We start from the raw sequence: 16,946 nt of genomic DNA on the forward strand, positions 1-16,946 counted from the left end.
AAATACAAACTCCTGAAATACATACTCTGAAAATACAAACTCCTGAAATACAGACTCCTTGAAAGATAATCTCTTGAAAGGCAAAAGAGATTCTCTTAAAATTTAGATTTAAAACAAATACTATTGTTCCAAACTGTACCAACTGTTCTGGAACAAAAACTTTATCCATGAAGCCTCTATTGGTATTATTTCAGGTCTGCTAATGAGTGCAAGATGAGTGTGAACCGTCTGACATCTCTGTTTTTGTGCAACTTCTACAATATGACCTCATATCTGGATCATGAACAGGAAAATACAATCTAAAATCATCTTTAATTTAGAACACTAAGCTTTTAGGGCAATTGCAGGCGCCCATCTTCTCTTTTAACAATACAAACAATAACAAACAAAAGTTCGCGGACTTGATAATATTTTTTCGCGCATTTTGAAAATTTTACAAAAATCAAAATATTGTGGACACATAGTTTTGTAATTTCAAGCATCCATAAACCTTCTCTGTGGGGTCATGTAGTGACCCACACAAAACCACTCGGTTCAGCCGTTTTGACGTTTATTGGATACAAATGGACAGACAGCCAGACAAACAAAGTATAAAAAGGGGGTTTTCACATGACNGATTAGAAAATCTGATAAAGTGGCAAATTCTCAATTCCTGTGAAAGTTTTGAATTCATTATACATTATAAAATCCAGATTGTTTTAACCTAGGAGAATGTTATTGGATTTAAGAGGTTCAAAAAACTATGGAATTGGTGCATGTAAGTTTAACAAAATTATTTATAAATCTGCAGATGAAGCCGAGGATAATAGAAAAATCTACAATTGTATCCTGATCCTGAAGATTATTGCAAAAGCACGAAACAACTTGTGGATATGATACAATAAATAGTAGATTACGTATTTTTTATAAATCTGGATAAAATAGTATTCGTGGTTATCATTGGTGTCATTAAGTTATATTTTCTTTAAAGAATTGGTTCTGGATTTTACTGTTATTCTCAAGAATTTCTTTAAAGCACTGGTACTAGATTATCTAGAAATTCTCTTTATAGGATTGGTTCTGGATTCTTCAGTTATTCTTAAGATTCTCTTTATAGGACTGGTTCACGATTCTCCAGTTATTCTTATGATTCTCTTTATAGGACTGGTACGGGATTCTCCAGTTATTCTTAATATTCTCTTTATAGGACTGGTTCAGGATTCTCCACTCAAGATTCTCTTTATAGGACTGGTACGGGATTCTCCAGTTATTCTTATGATTCTCTTTATAGGATTGGTTCAGGATTCTCCAGTTATTCTTATGATTCTCTTTATAGGACTGGTTCAGGATTCTCCAGTTATTCTTAAGGACTGGTACGGGATTCTCCAGTTATTCTTATGATTCTCTTTATAGGATTGGTTCAGGATTCTCCAGTTATTCTTAAGATTCTCTTTATAGGACTGGTTCAGGATTCTCCAGTTATTCTTAAGATTCTCTTTATAGGACTGGTTGAGGATTCTCCAGTTATTCTTATGATTCTCTTTATAGGACTGGTTCAGGATTCTCCAGTTATTCTTAAGATTCTCTTTAAAGGACTGGTTCAGGATTCTCCAGTTATTCTTATGATTATCTTTATAGGACTGGTTCAGGATTCTCCAGTTATTCTTAATATTCTCTTTATAGGACTGGTTCAGGATTCTCCAGTTATTCTTAAGATTCTCTTTATAGGACTGGTACAGGATTCTCCAGTTATTCTTATGCTTCTCTTTATAGGACTGGTTCAGGATTCTCCAGTTATTCTTAAGAATCTCTTCATAGGACTGGTTCAGGATTCTCCAGTTATTCTTAAGATTCTCTTTATAGGACTGGTACGGGATTCTCCAGTTATTCTTATGATTCTCTTTATAGGACTGGTTCAGGATTCTCCNCTATTTTGATAATCATTAGCTGATGAAGAAAACGCATTGAGTAAAAAATAAATAACGTAGGAATTGCAAAATTGTGTGGTTGGAAAGAAACTTTCGTAAATAATTAAAAAGTGGAGTGAATTCTTTTGCTTCAAATTATTTTTAAAAGAAATTGAGTTTTTGTCGCAAACATAAATTTTCTCATCCGGACCCCTTTCTCTTTGCAACCTGATTATATAGTCCTTTGATATTTTAAACTTAGGTTATTTAATACATGACAAGCCATAGTTTAAAATATCTAAGATCTCCGACATTGGGTGGAAAGATATGTTAGAAAATCAGAGCTTCTGACAAGAACTCAAATTCTTTATGAAAAGATCCATGTTTATATTATCTCTGTATATATTCTCTATATGTATTATAGGTTGTGAGGGCTACACTGTCAACTGCGAGACATCTTTTAGATTATGATTTAGTAGACAAGGTATTCAACCTAAAAGAACAACTCACGTTATTTTTAGTAACCCTTGATCATGATTAAGCGTTTCAAAGTTTGTAAAGAGAAATATTAATTACAAATTATCAGTGTTTAAAGTGTAAAATTGTTAAGTGGACATACGCGCTTTTTATTTAATAAACTTATAACTTGTTCATACGTCACAAGTCTCTTCAAATACTTGCTAAATTTATATTAAAAATAATTTCTTTTCATAAACTGAAATACCTTTAATAATATTAGTTTTTTATTTGAAATATTGAAAATATAAAATTTCCAACAGAAAAATGGAGTCTTAAGGGACTTTAGACGTAATTTTAAATGACTTTTGAATATCTGATTCACAAAACCTTGAAAATAGAAACAGAACGATATCTGCCTATAAATATAAATATGTGAATGGCATGCCATCCTTTTTTGCCGCTACGTTGACGTTGAATTAAAAAAAATGTTTATTTCTACGAATACATTCTTCTCCAGGTTTTAATTTTAACTCGAGATCCCAGAGGAACGTTTTCCAGTAGGAAAAGAATGCATTGGTGTAAGCAACCGGACTGTACTCAACCTGATAGACACTGCAGGTTTATTCTCATGCTTTTCTTGTTGTTTAAGTTGTTGTTTTGTTATTTATGCTGTTGCTTTTTTGTTGATGTTGTGATAATGGTGTTGTTTTTGTTGTTAATATTTTGTTGTTACTGTTGTAATAGTTGTTGTAGTCTTCAGATNTATCACGTCAAACCAAAGTAAATTTCATAATGTTTATCACGTCAAACCAAAGTAAATTTCATAATGTTTATCACGTCAAACCAAAGTAAATTTCATAATGTTTATCACGTCAAACCAAAGTAAATTTCATAATGTTTATCACGTCAAACCAAAGTAAATTTCATAATGTTTATCACGTCAAACCAAAGTAAATTTCATAATGTTTATCACGTCAAACCAAAGTAAATTTCATAATGTTTATCACGTCAAACCAAAGTAAATTTCATAATGTTTATCACGTCAAACCAAAGTAAATTTCATAATGTTTATCACGTCAAACCAAAGTAAATTTCATAATGTTTATCACGTCAAACCAAAGTAAATTTCATAATGTTTATCACGTCAAACCAAAGTAAATTTCATAATGTTTATCACGTCAAACCAAAGTAAATTTCATAATGTTTATCACGTCAAACCAAAGTAAATTTCATAATGTTTATCACGTCAAACCAAAGTAAATTTCATAATGTTTATCACGTCAAACCAAAGTAAATTTCATAATGTTTATCACGTCAAACCAAAGTAAATTTCATAATGTTTATCACGTCAAACCAAAGTAAATTTCATAATGTTTATCACGTCAAACCAAAGTAAATTTCATAATGTTTATCACGTCAAACCAAAGTAAATTTCATAATGTTTATCACGTCAAACCAAAGTAAATTTCATAATGTTTATCACGTCAAACCAAAGTAAATTTCATAATGTTTATCACGTCAAACCAAAGTAAATTTCATAATGTTTATCACGTCAAACTAAAGTAAATTTCATAATGTTTATCACGTCAAACTAACGTAAATTGCAGGGAAGAATGAATTCTTGTTTGTTTTTAAACATCACTCTTTTAATTGAAGAGCTAAATGTGAAGAACAAGTATGTGTAACCGGATAAACCTATTTATTGGAAAATTTTGTATAAAATCAAAATTGTAGAGGAGCTACGAGGTCACAAAGTCGTTTAAATTAGACCTTCTCCTTCTGGCTTAGTTTGCAGTGTAACACATTTTTATTGTAGATAATTGCTTGGTCTGGACTTCAGTGGTCAGAAAGCCAAGAGAAATATATTCTTTCTCACACTATTAGGTATCATGAAATATAAATACTTGAAGTTTTACTAAGAATACACTGTTAAAACGAAATCATAATGCTACAGTTTGTTAGAATCATTTATTTACCTAATTTACGTTTTGTTTTGAACTTTTAGATTGTAAATAAATAAGAGGAAAAATTTACTTCTCATTTCAACTTTTAGTTTTTATAAATCTAAACTAAGGAGAGTGGACTGGAATTTATACTGGAGGTTCAAGAGGTAATAAAGGATTACAGGGAAGGGAAGGCAGCGGCATTCAAATGACTTTCGGGCCTCAATTATTAACATGATCAACTTAAGCATAATATACATTTTGGATAATTTATTTTGTTCGAGCATATACTAAAAATTTTAATTGTATAAGATTAAAATGAAATTTACGAGCACCGCCGAAAATCCATTTGTTAAAGACGTCAATATGCGGATCGGAAGCCATTTGGTGGGGCAACCTTTTACTTATCACTGCAGGGGATGGGGAAAGGAGAAGCGTGGGGATGCGGAGGGGGTGTAAGGGATAACAGCGGTAAAGGAAAGAAATGAGGAAAAGATCAAAAACGAACAGATAAACAGAGATTGAAAGAAAAGAAAGTGGAAGGGGGGAGGGGATAAAAAAAACAGATATTTTTGAAATTCAAGATAGATACGAGCATAAACACTGAAAAACAGAATAGATGCCGGAGTGGAAGATTTAATTGTAATAAGAAGAAAAATGCTTTTAGAATTATAAAAATGGATAATTCTTGACAATAATGTTTAAGTCCCAAAAAACTAATTTTAATCTATTTATTTTCAGAAATGTATGAAGGCTTTGTCGGTGTGGGGTTATATTCCAATCAAGAGTTCAAGAGATAAAATAACATTTATTCCAGCGCATAATATATCTAATCGAAGAGGAATATTAGATACATTCAAATAAATATGTTTGTTTCTATTCCGGTTCATAAATGATTTAAAATATCTTATAAAAGAGAGATATCTGAATTCCAAGAAATAGGTTAGTATGTATATTCCGGCTCATTTATGATTTAAAATATCTTATAAAAGAGAGATATCTGAATTCCAAGAAATAGGTTAGTATGTATATTCCGGTTCATAAATGATTTAAAATAACTTATAAAAGAGAGATATCTAATTTCAAGAAATAGGTTAGTATGTATATTCCGGCACAGAATCTATCTAATATAGTTATTTTTTTACAACTTATATTAAAATTATTTTCATTTCTCGATTAAAAATGTCTGTTCTTAAATATTCCCTTGGCAAACTTTCTTTTTTCAAAAATCTTTCTTTTTCGCAAAATTTGAAAGTTGCGCATTTTTAGAGGAAAAGATGTTGAATATGTATAAATGCATAAAGTTTAAAAGTTTCAAACCGCAAAGATTCACAATCTCTAACGTATACGAATCAGTTTACATTCGAACTTAAAGGGTTTGTTAACAAAATTTCAAATGACCCTCTAGTAAAAGAGTTGCATGTTTGATTCCCAAAGGTACCAAATAAAACTATGTTTGAGTTAAAATGATGAAAATATCGTCGTTTTTTCCAGTTTAAAAAGTGTTCAATTTTCTCCATTGTATCCGGAGAATAAATATAAAAGTCATGTTTAATGAGAAATCCAAATAAAAAGAGAGAGAAAAATCAATAATCAAAGGTTTAAGCGTACTGTTGTAAATCGGCCCCGCCAATATATAGAGGAGGTATGTAAACTAAAGCGTTTTTTTATGTACATAAACCTTGTTTTGTTTACAAGTTAACTTTCCGAGGAAAACGTCCGTTACTATCTACTGTAGACAAATTGTGTACAATTTCTATTCCTCCCAACCTTGAGTTGGCTGGGTTTAATCAACCCAATCATTAATGTAAATAAATAAATATATTTAATTATTCATGTTAACTATACTACTGTACATCCGCTTAATTTGCCAAGTAAACCCTACTAGTCACCATGCGCGGGCGCATTCAGGGTTACCCACAAAACATGAGACTGTTATAACGATCTGGAATTCTTTATTAAAACAAATTTCTACCTTCTACAAATGACTTGACAACAAAGTTTACCTAAGAAAAGGAAAAAGAATATCTGAAGTCTCATCTTTTTTGGGTAACCCTGTATTTTACAAGGAGGGCTGAGAGGCATAACATAAACAGACTTCCCGAAATAACTGTAAAAACTTTGTAATTTAGATCTAAATCCTTTTATGACGGGATACATGTTAATTGTTAATAAATTGCTATTTATCATTTATACAGTCATCATTATTCATTAAACTGTTTAAAGAAGAACTTTACCTCTTATCCAACCCAATTAAACATATTAATCTTATAATAAAGAGATGATTCATTTTGTACAGTGAAAACCAGAAAACTCTGGAATAGAAAGGTGACTTTTAGACTCAAGTTATGAATTTAAATAGTCCAATCAAGGTTATAATGCAAGTTATTTCAGAGGTGTAAGCATCTTTTGTACTGCAGTGCTCTGTCTCTGGGCGGTAATGTAAATACAAGACGTATGTCGAAGCCTGACATGGGATCCATCTTTCACATACAAATCAATAAAATATTCTGGACAAAGGAAACTTTAATGTGAATCATCAAAACTATCAAAATTTAATGCCTTAAACCTCCTGGAATACTAAACGAACACTGACGCATCTATTCTTATTTACAAATTCCGCCCAGAGAGAACTGGTTTCAATATGAACGCAGAGTATATGCAACTGCAATTATGTTTCCTTGTATTAAAACCTTGAGTCCAATGAACAAGAGAAACAGCAATCGTGGAGTGTAAACAGACCCATTTAACTTAATACGTTATTCAATAGGTTACTGGCATACATTTTTGCAAGGGAACAACATAAAATACACTTGAGGATGTCTATAAGGTCGTCTTACTATTCCAAAGTTTTTTGGTACTCACTGTACATTGTAAATTGTACAACTTGCTCTACGTATAGACATAATTGCTTTAAATATCGGCCCGGCACTTGAAAGCAACCCGAGGTGTATTTTTTGTAACAATTTTTCTAACATTGATTTATTGATAAATTTCTATTGAGAAATATGTTCCTAAACAACGTATTGGTTCACTGTCGAACTTTTGTTACTTTTTTCGTCGTCGTTATTATAAAACCGACTTTCAATATCATCCATCCAAAATGGACAATCAATGAGGATTTATATTTGAAAGATTGAGTTTGCGCTCTTTCTGAACAAATGTGCACCGTAAAAACGTCTGATAGGTCTCAAATGAATCCTAAAAAGTTTCTGCAGAACTGCATTCTCAGCTCAACTACGCACTGTAATTTAAATGTTCCAAGCTCTCAAACAAAAATCAATAAAAATTACCAAATCTAACAACAAGTGCTTCACAGTAATAAAATGTACATGTAAAGGTCTACAGAAAATCATAATTGAGCTAGAGCGGTAAAATTAAAGCCCAAGGCGTTGTGACACTTCAAAGTCGACCCTGTCTTAAAAATTGACTAGACTTTATATAAGCAGGCTTTAAACCTTCTTTCTTTCCGGCAACCCTTTACAGTACATTTTCTATTGTAAACAGCACATGACATGAAAACCAAGTATAGATTTGATCAATATTTAGTTAGTTAATACTAAACTTGTCCCTGGGTTCGGATTACATCTAGTTCATATGAATACTCTCAACATAAATGAATAAAGAATTAAAGTGAATATTAGGTTGTAAAATGAATTCTCTTTCTTCTTCTTTAATACTTTTCCTCCTTCAATTCAGCGTAACCACAGTTCCACAAGAGGTAATTTTTAAAGGGACAGTAGGCGTAATTTCAATTGAACCTCCTTTGTATAGTGCAGTACAATTCACAAGAAGGATGTCGCGGACTTCTCTGCAACTTTTACTCACACTGCATGCTAGTGTACACTAACATTACTCGGCAATTCTTTGTTATTTGTAAATAAACTGTAATTTTAATTTTAATTACAATTATTAAACAATTTTAATCCTCTGACATTTATCATTCCAATAAATATGATGATAAAAGGAATTTAGTTTTTGTCACAAACTCTGATGTTTTAATCCTATTATCTTTGGCATCCAATGTCGTAGACCTTTTATATTTCAAACAATGAATTCTTTTAGATTAAATGATTTAAGATTGAAAAGACCAATTTTGCGTACAAAACATCCAGAACGTAGCAAAAGTAGTTGTACAAAGTTATATCGTCCTAAGGGATGGCAATTCTCATTTTTTTAATGTTCTTTTACTTAACTGTCCCAAGGGATAAAACAGTTGTGATCGATAAAATGTGTGAATAGTTACCAGAAAGATTTTAAAATATAACTGAAGTCCTAATAAACTATACATATACAAAATAATAATAAAAAGAATAATTTTAGGATGTAACCTAAATATAAAGAGGGGGGGGGAGAGGGTTATGTTCCAAAGTTTGTTTAAAGTTTACCCGGGATATGGTTGAGAATCATGAGAATATACTTGATATTCTCAAATTTTACTGGAATACTTTCAAAACTTTTATTAAATTATTCTAACCTGCTTTAAGGTTGACTTAAGATTTTAAAAAGTCGGTGAAGTGGTAAACCGAAATTATTTTTGAATGTCGTTATGTCAATATGTCTTGATGAAAATAGCTGCAAGTTTCAGACTTAAGATTAGAAATATTGAAGATATCTTGTATTTTTAGAGTGGCATGTCCGATTCAAAACTCTGTCTGGTCTTTGCCAAAGGAGAAATCCTTATTTTTCTCGGTGAAAAGTTGGTGCCAAGAACTCAACTGTAGTAAACAGTGCAAATACCGTCATATATATTTCACAAACCAGAATTCTAAATATTTGATGTCAAACTAAAATTCAAATGAAAAAGTTCCATTTCAGTGACTCTCGGAAAATAAATTATAATATTATTTCAGTATTAAATAGCTTGCATGCAAAAACAGAAACACTTACAAGCGTGTCTGGAGATAAAATATGGACAATTACCAAAGAGAATAGAATATGTATTAGAATGGAATTTAGACAATCCCTCGGTATGAATTTTGTCAGTCCCTTTCAGCCTGAAAGGGAGTTCAAAGTGTACAATGCATGTAAATGTTCACAAATTATATGCAGTAGAGTACCAGCCTATTTCATAATTTGGTTTTCTTTTAATATTCATTTTAAAATATTAACTTTATGACCATCCTCAATTTTGGTGTAAATAAAAGTTGGACCATATTTTGATATCTTGAATATTTCTAAAATATTGGGTTGTTTCCCTCTTTGATTACCCCCCCCGGCTACAATTATAGGAATATGTTTTAAATGAAAAAAAATATATTAGATTGATTTCTATCCATCGTGTGCATGACAGGCTATCAGAGAATTGTTTTAGAGAAAAGAAAACTTTTCTATAAAATGATGTTCCAGGACCCAAAAGGTTATATAGCACAAATATGTGAAGTACACCTGCAGTATGGAAACAGTTCAACAAAATGGCCGTTTTACACTTTTTTACGTAAATCCTTTTCTCTGATTGGTTCAGATTTTCCCGGGAAATTCAAATTTAAAATTGAGAAAGTTTAATATTTAAGAAGCTATTCATTATTTTACAGAACTTTTAACCTCGAACTTAAAATTCGCGCATTCTTTAGTTTTAGAATCAGGTATTATTGTGAAGCGGACATGCCACTTAAATGAGACAAATAAAGGATCACTTGAAATTACTTGAACAGTCCCTTAGAAGTGTAGAAAACTTGTGGCGGAGTCAATTACAGTAAAAACAAATAGAGGATTTGAACTTTCTAGTTTCTAGTACAGAGAAGATAGAATGGAGGATTCAGGAGATTTCCTGGAAAACTTTATATTGCATCTTAAATTGCAAATCCTGGTTGTAAAATGTATATATGGGGGGGGGGGGGAGTTTGTCATTTATGAAATATTATCTTTATAAAAGCTTCCGTTTAAAAGATGTCTTTACATCCAACATTTATAGCCGGCATTTTGCCTCACGTTCAATTTAGTATATTGGAATAAAAAATGTTAGCCTATTTTTTTTTCATCAAGTTCTTTAAAATTAAGATTCTACGATATTTTCCTTTATTCTTTAGATATTATTATTGTATTGCTAATGGTACTCTAATATTGTCTTAAAAGTCTAATCGATTTTCATCGAAAAATATAAAATAGTTAAAGATGATATGCATCAAAAATCACCAAAAATTAGTGGAATGAACTGACGACCTTTGTGTTAAAAATAATTTTAGATAAGACAAATTCATTAGAGAGTGGGTTAGATTAGGTCTGTCAATTATCTCTCTGCTGCTTTTCCAAAAATTTTCTTTCCAGAATTTGTTTTTCCAGAATTGTTATTTTCCGGAATCAATATTTTTCAAAATTTTTTTTTCGGAATTTGCCTTTTCCAGAATTTTTCATTTCCATGCAAAGTTCGTCTTTTCCAGGACATTTTTTTTGGAATCGATTTTTTCCAGTAGCTTTCCGAAATGGTTTTTTTCTTCAGAATTTGAATTTTTCAAAACTTTGTCTTTTCCGACATTTTTTTTTCCGAATTATTCTTTTACTAAATTTGTCTTTTCCGGAATTGAAATTTTCTGTATTTTTGCCTTGTACAGAATAAGATAATGATTTTGTTAATTATATGTTTCGGGAGACTGGAAAGAAGAATCTGGGAGTGTGGATATAAATCGTATTCTTATCAGCAAATTTAATCAAATATATATATTTATGTAAGTATATTTAGACAATTTAGATGCATAATTTTGATACAAATGCAAATTTAAAAGTTATCTTTTAATCTAGTTAAGGGAGGGTGACGATAATGAAAGGTTTATACAATATAGATAAATATAAAACATATTTTGAACGCTTAACGCTTTTTGAATTTCATGATTTATTTTTTATCTTTTAAAAGATAGAATGTCGTATTTAATTTTTGTGCATATTCAGAAAAAATGAAAAAATATAAAAATCCAGATAATAATTTTATATTTAATTTTATGATCTTTTTCTTTGTTTGGATTGCTTTAATACTACAGGGAGGATGGGAGTATTGAACAAGGGAGCCTAAAATTTTTAGATTTTGATAAAAAGGTAACATTTTTTTAAGGGCTTGCTTACTTATTTTGAACTATAAGAAAACTGTAGTTTATGATTATTAACCCACATACTTTATCTGTCCAAAATTTAGGGAATTTATTTTCATACAGTCAAAACAGATTTTGGAAAAAAAGGTGTCCAACTCTTCAAATTATAATAAATATACTTTATCAGAGCTTATCATTTCTGAACCGAACTTTAATGATATCTTTTTCTGCAAAAACTTTAAAACTCAAAGTTTTATTTTATCTATCTACTCCATAAAATGTTTAAAACTAAAATTAAAAGTTCATAAACAGTATTTCCCAGGAGCTCATTCATCAAACTTTTAATTCATATAATTCGGCAAAATTTAAATATTCCAATTTTCAATGGCGGGGATTTGGAAGGAAAAGAGGTTTAATAATCGCCAAAAATGTGTTAAATAAAAAAATGCCTTTTTTTGTGATTTGAAAATGACAGACATATTTTAAAAATGACGAGTGAAAATGTTGGGTGTATTATTGATCCAAGATTGCTAAGAGACCGAAACTTTTGTTTGAGAAAGCGCTTGAATTGGATTTCCAAGTGGAAACTAATATATTGAAGTGATTAATCCGTAAAACAGTTAACTCGCATTTGTTTGTATCTAAAGTTACGACTATAGTGGGTAATTATTTTTACAGACAATCCTATTAAACAAAAAGGACTGTCTTGAAGTCTCAATTCAAAAAAAGTGACCGCCCTCTTTTCTAGACGGTCTGTGCCATCTTTTAGGTCTATTTGATGTGAGGTTTCATTAGGTTACATTGGAGTCTGTTAATTGCATTAACATAATAATACTCTCAACTGAATACTGGATATCCCAGAGGAAAGGGGGAAGGGGGGATTTCAGACTTACCCCCCCCACCTTCTTTGTATTCTATCTTCAGACTCCGAAGTTCTATGAGTTTTTACAAATTAATTCTGAAAGTTTTGAAACTAGATTTATGTGTAATTCACTCCGCGTTAAATCTTTTTAAAGTTTCGTTCAGATCTGAAAAGGTAGTTGTTGGTCTCCAGAATTCGGAGAGTAAAGATTAAGAATAATTAGAGTCCCAAAGTCCCATTCATAGACTAAATAATAAAGACTGCTAATCGAATCGCATAAGCCCAGCTTGATATATATTTCATACTTGTATATCCGATATGGCTGCATGCTAAACTTCTACAGCAAGTTTTATATCGCATAGACCCACCTTGATATATATGTCATACTTGTATATCGACCATGGCATGCTACATTTCTACAGCAAGTTTTATAACTCTCATATACAATTCCCAGCTCTGTAGAGCGTTTTAATTAAAAATTTTCAAAATTATATTTTTCTTGAAATATGATAAAAATGTAGGAGGGGAAGAAGTGTAAACATTTCACGGGAACAATGAACAAAGATCTGAAGTTCAGGTGAAACATTTAATGAGACATTTTTCTGAAAAAAAATCAAACTCAAAAAGTAGGAACAACAAAGTTTTTGCTAGGGGAAGGAGACATTTCAGATTAAAATTTTTATGTACGGAACCCTCGACACAAAATTCTAAATTTTTAATCCATATTTTGCAAAGGAATTGAGTCTTTGCCACAAAGTCAAATTTTTTAATTCCTATATCTTTGCAACCTGATGGTGTAAACCTTTGATATTTCAAGCTTAGATAATTTGATCTATCAGAATTCATATTTTGAAATATCTGTAGTCTGCGACTCTTGGTTGCTCAGATTTAGAGATTCGAAAATCAGATTTTGTGGCAAAGACTCAATTCCTTTATGGCGTGAACCTTTGATATTGGAACTTTGACTTTTAGATTTTCTAAAAGAATTTCTAGCTTAAAATGTCTAATTTTTACGACCTCATATTTTAAAACATTGGGATCAAAAATTAGATTTTGAGGCAAGTGCCTCAATAAAAGTAAATATAAATATATATATGTTTAGCCAGCTTGAAAAAAAAACTTGAATTAATATTTTTTACTTTTTATCTAGTTTTAAGAAAAGTGTGGACAGAGGGATAAGGCAGGTGGTTAGACAAATGTTAAATAATTAACTTTAAAGTTTTTTTTGTAAAATAGAAAGAACAGTTTTAGAATATTTTTTTTTCGGTTGAAAATAATTTAGATTTTTAGCATTTTTATCAGGGACATAAAGATATTATACTCTTAGATGGAAATAAAATTAACCTTTTTTCTCTTCATTTACAAAGGAATTGAGTTTTTGCCACAAATCCCAATTTTCTAATACCTATATCTCAATAACCAGATGATGTAAACCTTTCATATTTTAAACTTACATTGTTTGATTCGCCGGAATTCATAGTTTGAAATATATACGGAAATTGGGTTTTAAAAATCCGAGTTTGTGGCAAAGATTCAATTCCTTTTGTAAGAAAACTACTATTCAAATTATATCTAACCGCGGTGTATGCTGGACAGGAGAAAAATAAGAAGATTTGACAAGAGAACAACAAAGCCATCAAATACTTCTAAACAAAATCAGTTTAAAGGGAATGTAGACATAGTTTTATGAGCCTTTTATTTTTAGAGTGGCATATGCGATTCACGTCGGTCCCCTATACACCTTTATTTGAATAACACAGAAGTAGGTTTCTGTCTACTTCCTTCCTTCCTTCATTGTTTCTGCGGCAAACATGCGAGTTATTTTTCCACAATTGAAAAAAAAAATCAAATTGAAAAACAAAGATTTCTTCAACACCCGTAATCAGTCAAAGGGTTAAAAGATGTCGTTAAGAATCGGCCACTCTAGAATCGGCCACTCTAGAATCACTCGAATTTATCTCTACAATCCCTTCAAAGTAAAAGCCTTCAAGCTACAGCCCAGTGATAGAAAACCCAAACCAGTTTTAACTCCGGAGAAAAGCCGTGAAGAAAAGTTTGGAGAAAATAGAAATAAATATGCGATTGAACATCAGCACTCGGCAACCAAAGTTATTGCGAAGGAATTCCAAATTTTAAAATTCTAAAGATTTAGATATTTTTCATTTAATATCTTTTTATAGATTCATAGATTTTAAGATTCATTATATTTGATTAAAATAACAACAATTTTGGTAGGTTTTTTTCTTTTACAGCAAATTGATATTTATCTTTCTTTTTCTGTACATTCGTACTATTTTAAATTTGGACTTTCTAAGGACTATTTTGGAAGAACTTTTATCAAGCATCATGTAGGCAGATACCTTTATATATTTTGTTTTATCAAGCATCATGTAGGCAGATACCTTTATATATTTTTATTTTATATGCATTTCTCGTGATGTAGTTATACTATAAACATAACAAATTAAATTGGATTATAAGTGGGCAAAGTATCAAGGGTACCATTGTGAATTTGGACCATTGTGCAACTCTTAAATTCTTCTCATAAACTTTATTGATAAAAAATAAGTATGCACACCATACACGAACCTATTAAATCAAAAAAAGATATAATGTGTAAATACATTATACAACTTTTTTTGGGACACTCGACACTCTGTATCTTGGCATACTTAATATTGGAACTGAGCCAACCGCCCACCTAGGGTTTGTGCATTTAATAAAATAAAAAATCATGCTATACCTTTTTTTCTTTGACATTTTTTACACTGAATTAAAATTTGAATACCATTTGTAGAATAAAACAAATTTAATAAACTATAATGGCCGAAACACAGTCCAAAAAAATGCCTATAAAATTTGTTGTTGTTTTTAGTTGGGTCAAGATCATTTGATTAAATTATTTTTGAAAAATTCGGATTCAGCATAAAATTTCCAAGAAAATCAGGTGAAAGAAGTAATTTTTTGTAATATTTAGTTTGGGGTGTAGTGAACAATTTTTATTCATCGCATTATTAATGTACAAATCCCCGGTTGGCTGATTTATATAAAAGTCATAAATTGTCCCAACTGTATAGTGTATACCTTTACGTACGTGCACTCAAAGTAAATTTTAAAAAACCTCTCTTGAGGGTTTTTATTCTCATCGTCCTTAATAATGGAACTAAAGGTATCTGTAGTGGGAGAGCACCGTAGAAAGGAACCAGGGGGATCAGGGTAGAGATCAGAGTAGAGATCTAAAACTGATCCAAAGACTAAATGTGCTAACAGATAACACTATTAAACTATATCCTAACCTGGAGAAAGAAACAGTAAAGGCATGGAAAAGGGCACACCTAAGTAAGGTAAAAAATCATATATTGGGTATCATATGATGGAGAGGGGAAACCGATTTTGTAATTGCATTAATTTTGGCACTTTGCTCATTGTCTTTCCGATCCCTAAACATCTAAAACATAAGTTAAGGCTGAAAAGTATAAAATAAAAATTCTTTTTAATAGATTTAGAACCAATGTTTTTTTGTTCAAATCGCGATTTTATTTTGAATTTTGGATAAATTTTGAATTTTTAAATCCGGTTTTTAAATTTCTGTTAATCAATAAATTTGCTCTGATCATTACCTATTTTTAACAGTTTTTTTTAGAAAAATAATCATCTCAAAAAAAATATGTAAACTCATTTTTTAAAATTTTTAATGAAAACATTTTGAAATATCATGGTTTCAACAAATGAGCTAGTTAAAAATAATTTTTAAAAAAATAATTCATGTTTTACCAATCTAAAACTAGGATTTAAAAAACTGGATCATGTTTTACCAATCTAAAACTAGGATTTGAAAAACTGAATCATGTTTTACCAATCCAAAACTAGAATTAAAGAAAAATAATTCATGTTTTACCAATCTAAAACTAGGATTTAAAAAAACTGGATCATGTTTTACCAATCTAAAACTAGGATTTGAAAAACTGAATCATGTTTTACCAATCTAAAACTAGAATTTAAAAAAGCTGAATCATGTTTCACCAATCTAAAACTAGGATTTAAAAAAACTGAATCATGTTTTACCAATCTAAAACTAGAATTTGAAAAAACTGAATCATGTTTTACCAATCTAAAACTGTGATTAAAAAATGTTTTAAAAGGAACATGATTACTTACTTTCATTTCTAGTTTTAAAATAAAAAAATGTTTAGTCTCAGGAGTTTTCCAAGTATAAAAATCTGATTGAAAGCTCTGCAGAGCTAAAGACACCAGATAACTACAAGATATCAAAGGTACAGGGTGTCCCACAAAACACGACAGTTGGTAAATAATTTGGAATGTCTTCTACCTAATACTGTTATTGATATTAAAGCCTTTCTGCACTTTTTTCGTTAAATAAAATCTTTCACTAAAATATATTTTACTTTGAAATCAATTTAACATAAAATGACAATTAAATATTCTTATAATTCTCTTGGTATTAAACAACTTAAGTAATTATGGAAGAAGACATTTTAAATCATTCAACAACTGTTATGTTTCGTGGGACACCCTGTATATTCAGAATATTTAAATAGTATTGTTTCTTAAAGGAACTGTCGGCGTAATGTCAAGTCTATTTAAAGGAACTGTCGGCGTAATGTCAAGTCTATTTAAAGGAACTGTCGGCGTAATATCAAGTCTATTTAAAGGACCTGTCGGCGTAATGTCAAGTCTATTTAAAGGACCTGTCGGCGTAATGTCAAGTCTATTTAAAGGACCTGTCGGCGTAATGTCAAGTCTATTTAAAGGA

At 30.5% G+C, this 16,946-nt stretch overlaps 2 protein-coding genes and 1 long non-coding RNA gene across 3 annotated transcripts in view; all 3 read left to right on the plus strand.

The window, feature by feature from the left end:
- Positions 1 to 777, plus strand: part of LOC111705109 (carbohydrate sulfotransferase 5) — a 6,557-nt gene extending 5,780 nt beyond the window's left edge. The window contains exons 6-7 of the mRNA XM_023477551.1: positions 195 to 288; positions 708 to 777. Of these exons, the coding sequence (XP_023333319.1) occupies positions 195 to 288; positions 708 to 761 (148 nt within the window). The 3' untranslated portion in view covers positions 762 to 777. The remainder of the gene's footprint in view (positions 1 to 194; positions 289 to 707) is intronic.
- Positions 778 to 4,418: 3,641 nt separating this feature from the next.
- Positions 4,419 to 6,479, plus strand: LOC111705107 (uncharacterized). The gene is made up of 2 exons (XR_002765949.1): positions 4,419 to 4,455; positions 5,030 to 6,479. It is a non-coding gene; the product is annotated as an uncharacterized LOC111705107 (long non-coding RNA).
- Positions 6,480 to 13,845: 7,366 nt separating this feature from the next.
- LOC111705106 (uncharacterized) overlaps positions 13,846 to 16,946 on the plus strand; it is a 9,534-nt gene continuing 6,433 nt past the window's right edge. Inside the window, exons 1-4 of the mRNA XM_023477548.1 lie at positions 13,846 to 14,292; positions 14,488 to 14,520; positions 15,352 to 15,516; positions 16,366 to 16,446. Coding sequence (XP_023333316.1) covers positions 14,074 to 14,292; positions 14,488 to 14,520; positions 15,352 to 15,516; positions 16,366 to 16,446 — 498 coding nt within the window. The 5' untranslated portion in view covers positions 13,846 to 14,073. The remainder of the gene's footprint in view (positions 14,293 to 14,487; positions 14,521 to 15,351; positions 15,517 to 16,365; positions 16,447 to 16,946) is intronic.

The sequence above is a fragment of the Eurytemora carolleeae genome, unplaced genomic scaffold, assembly GCF_000591075.1.
Source record: "Eurytemora carolleeae unplaced genomic scaffold, Eaff_2.0 scaffold645, whole genome shotgun sequence".
Taxonomy (NCBI): Eukaryota; Metazoa; Arthropoda; class Copepoda; order Calanoida; family Temoridae; genus Eurytemora; species Eurytemora carolleeae.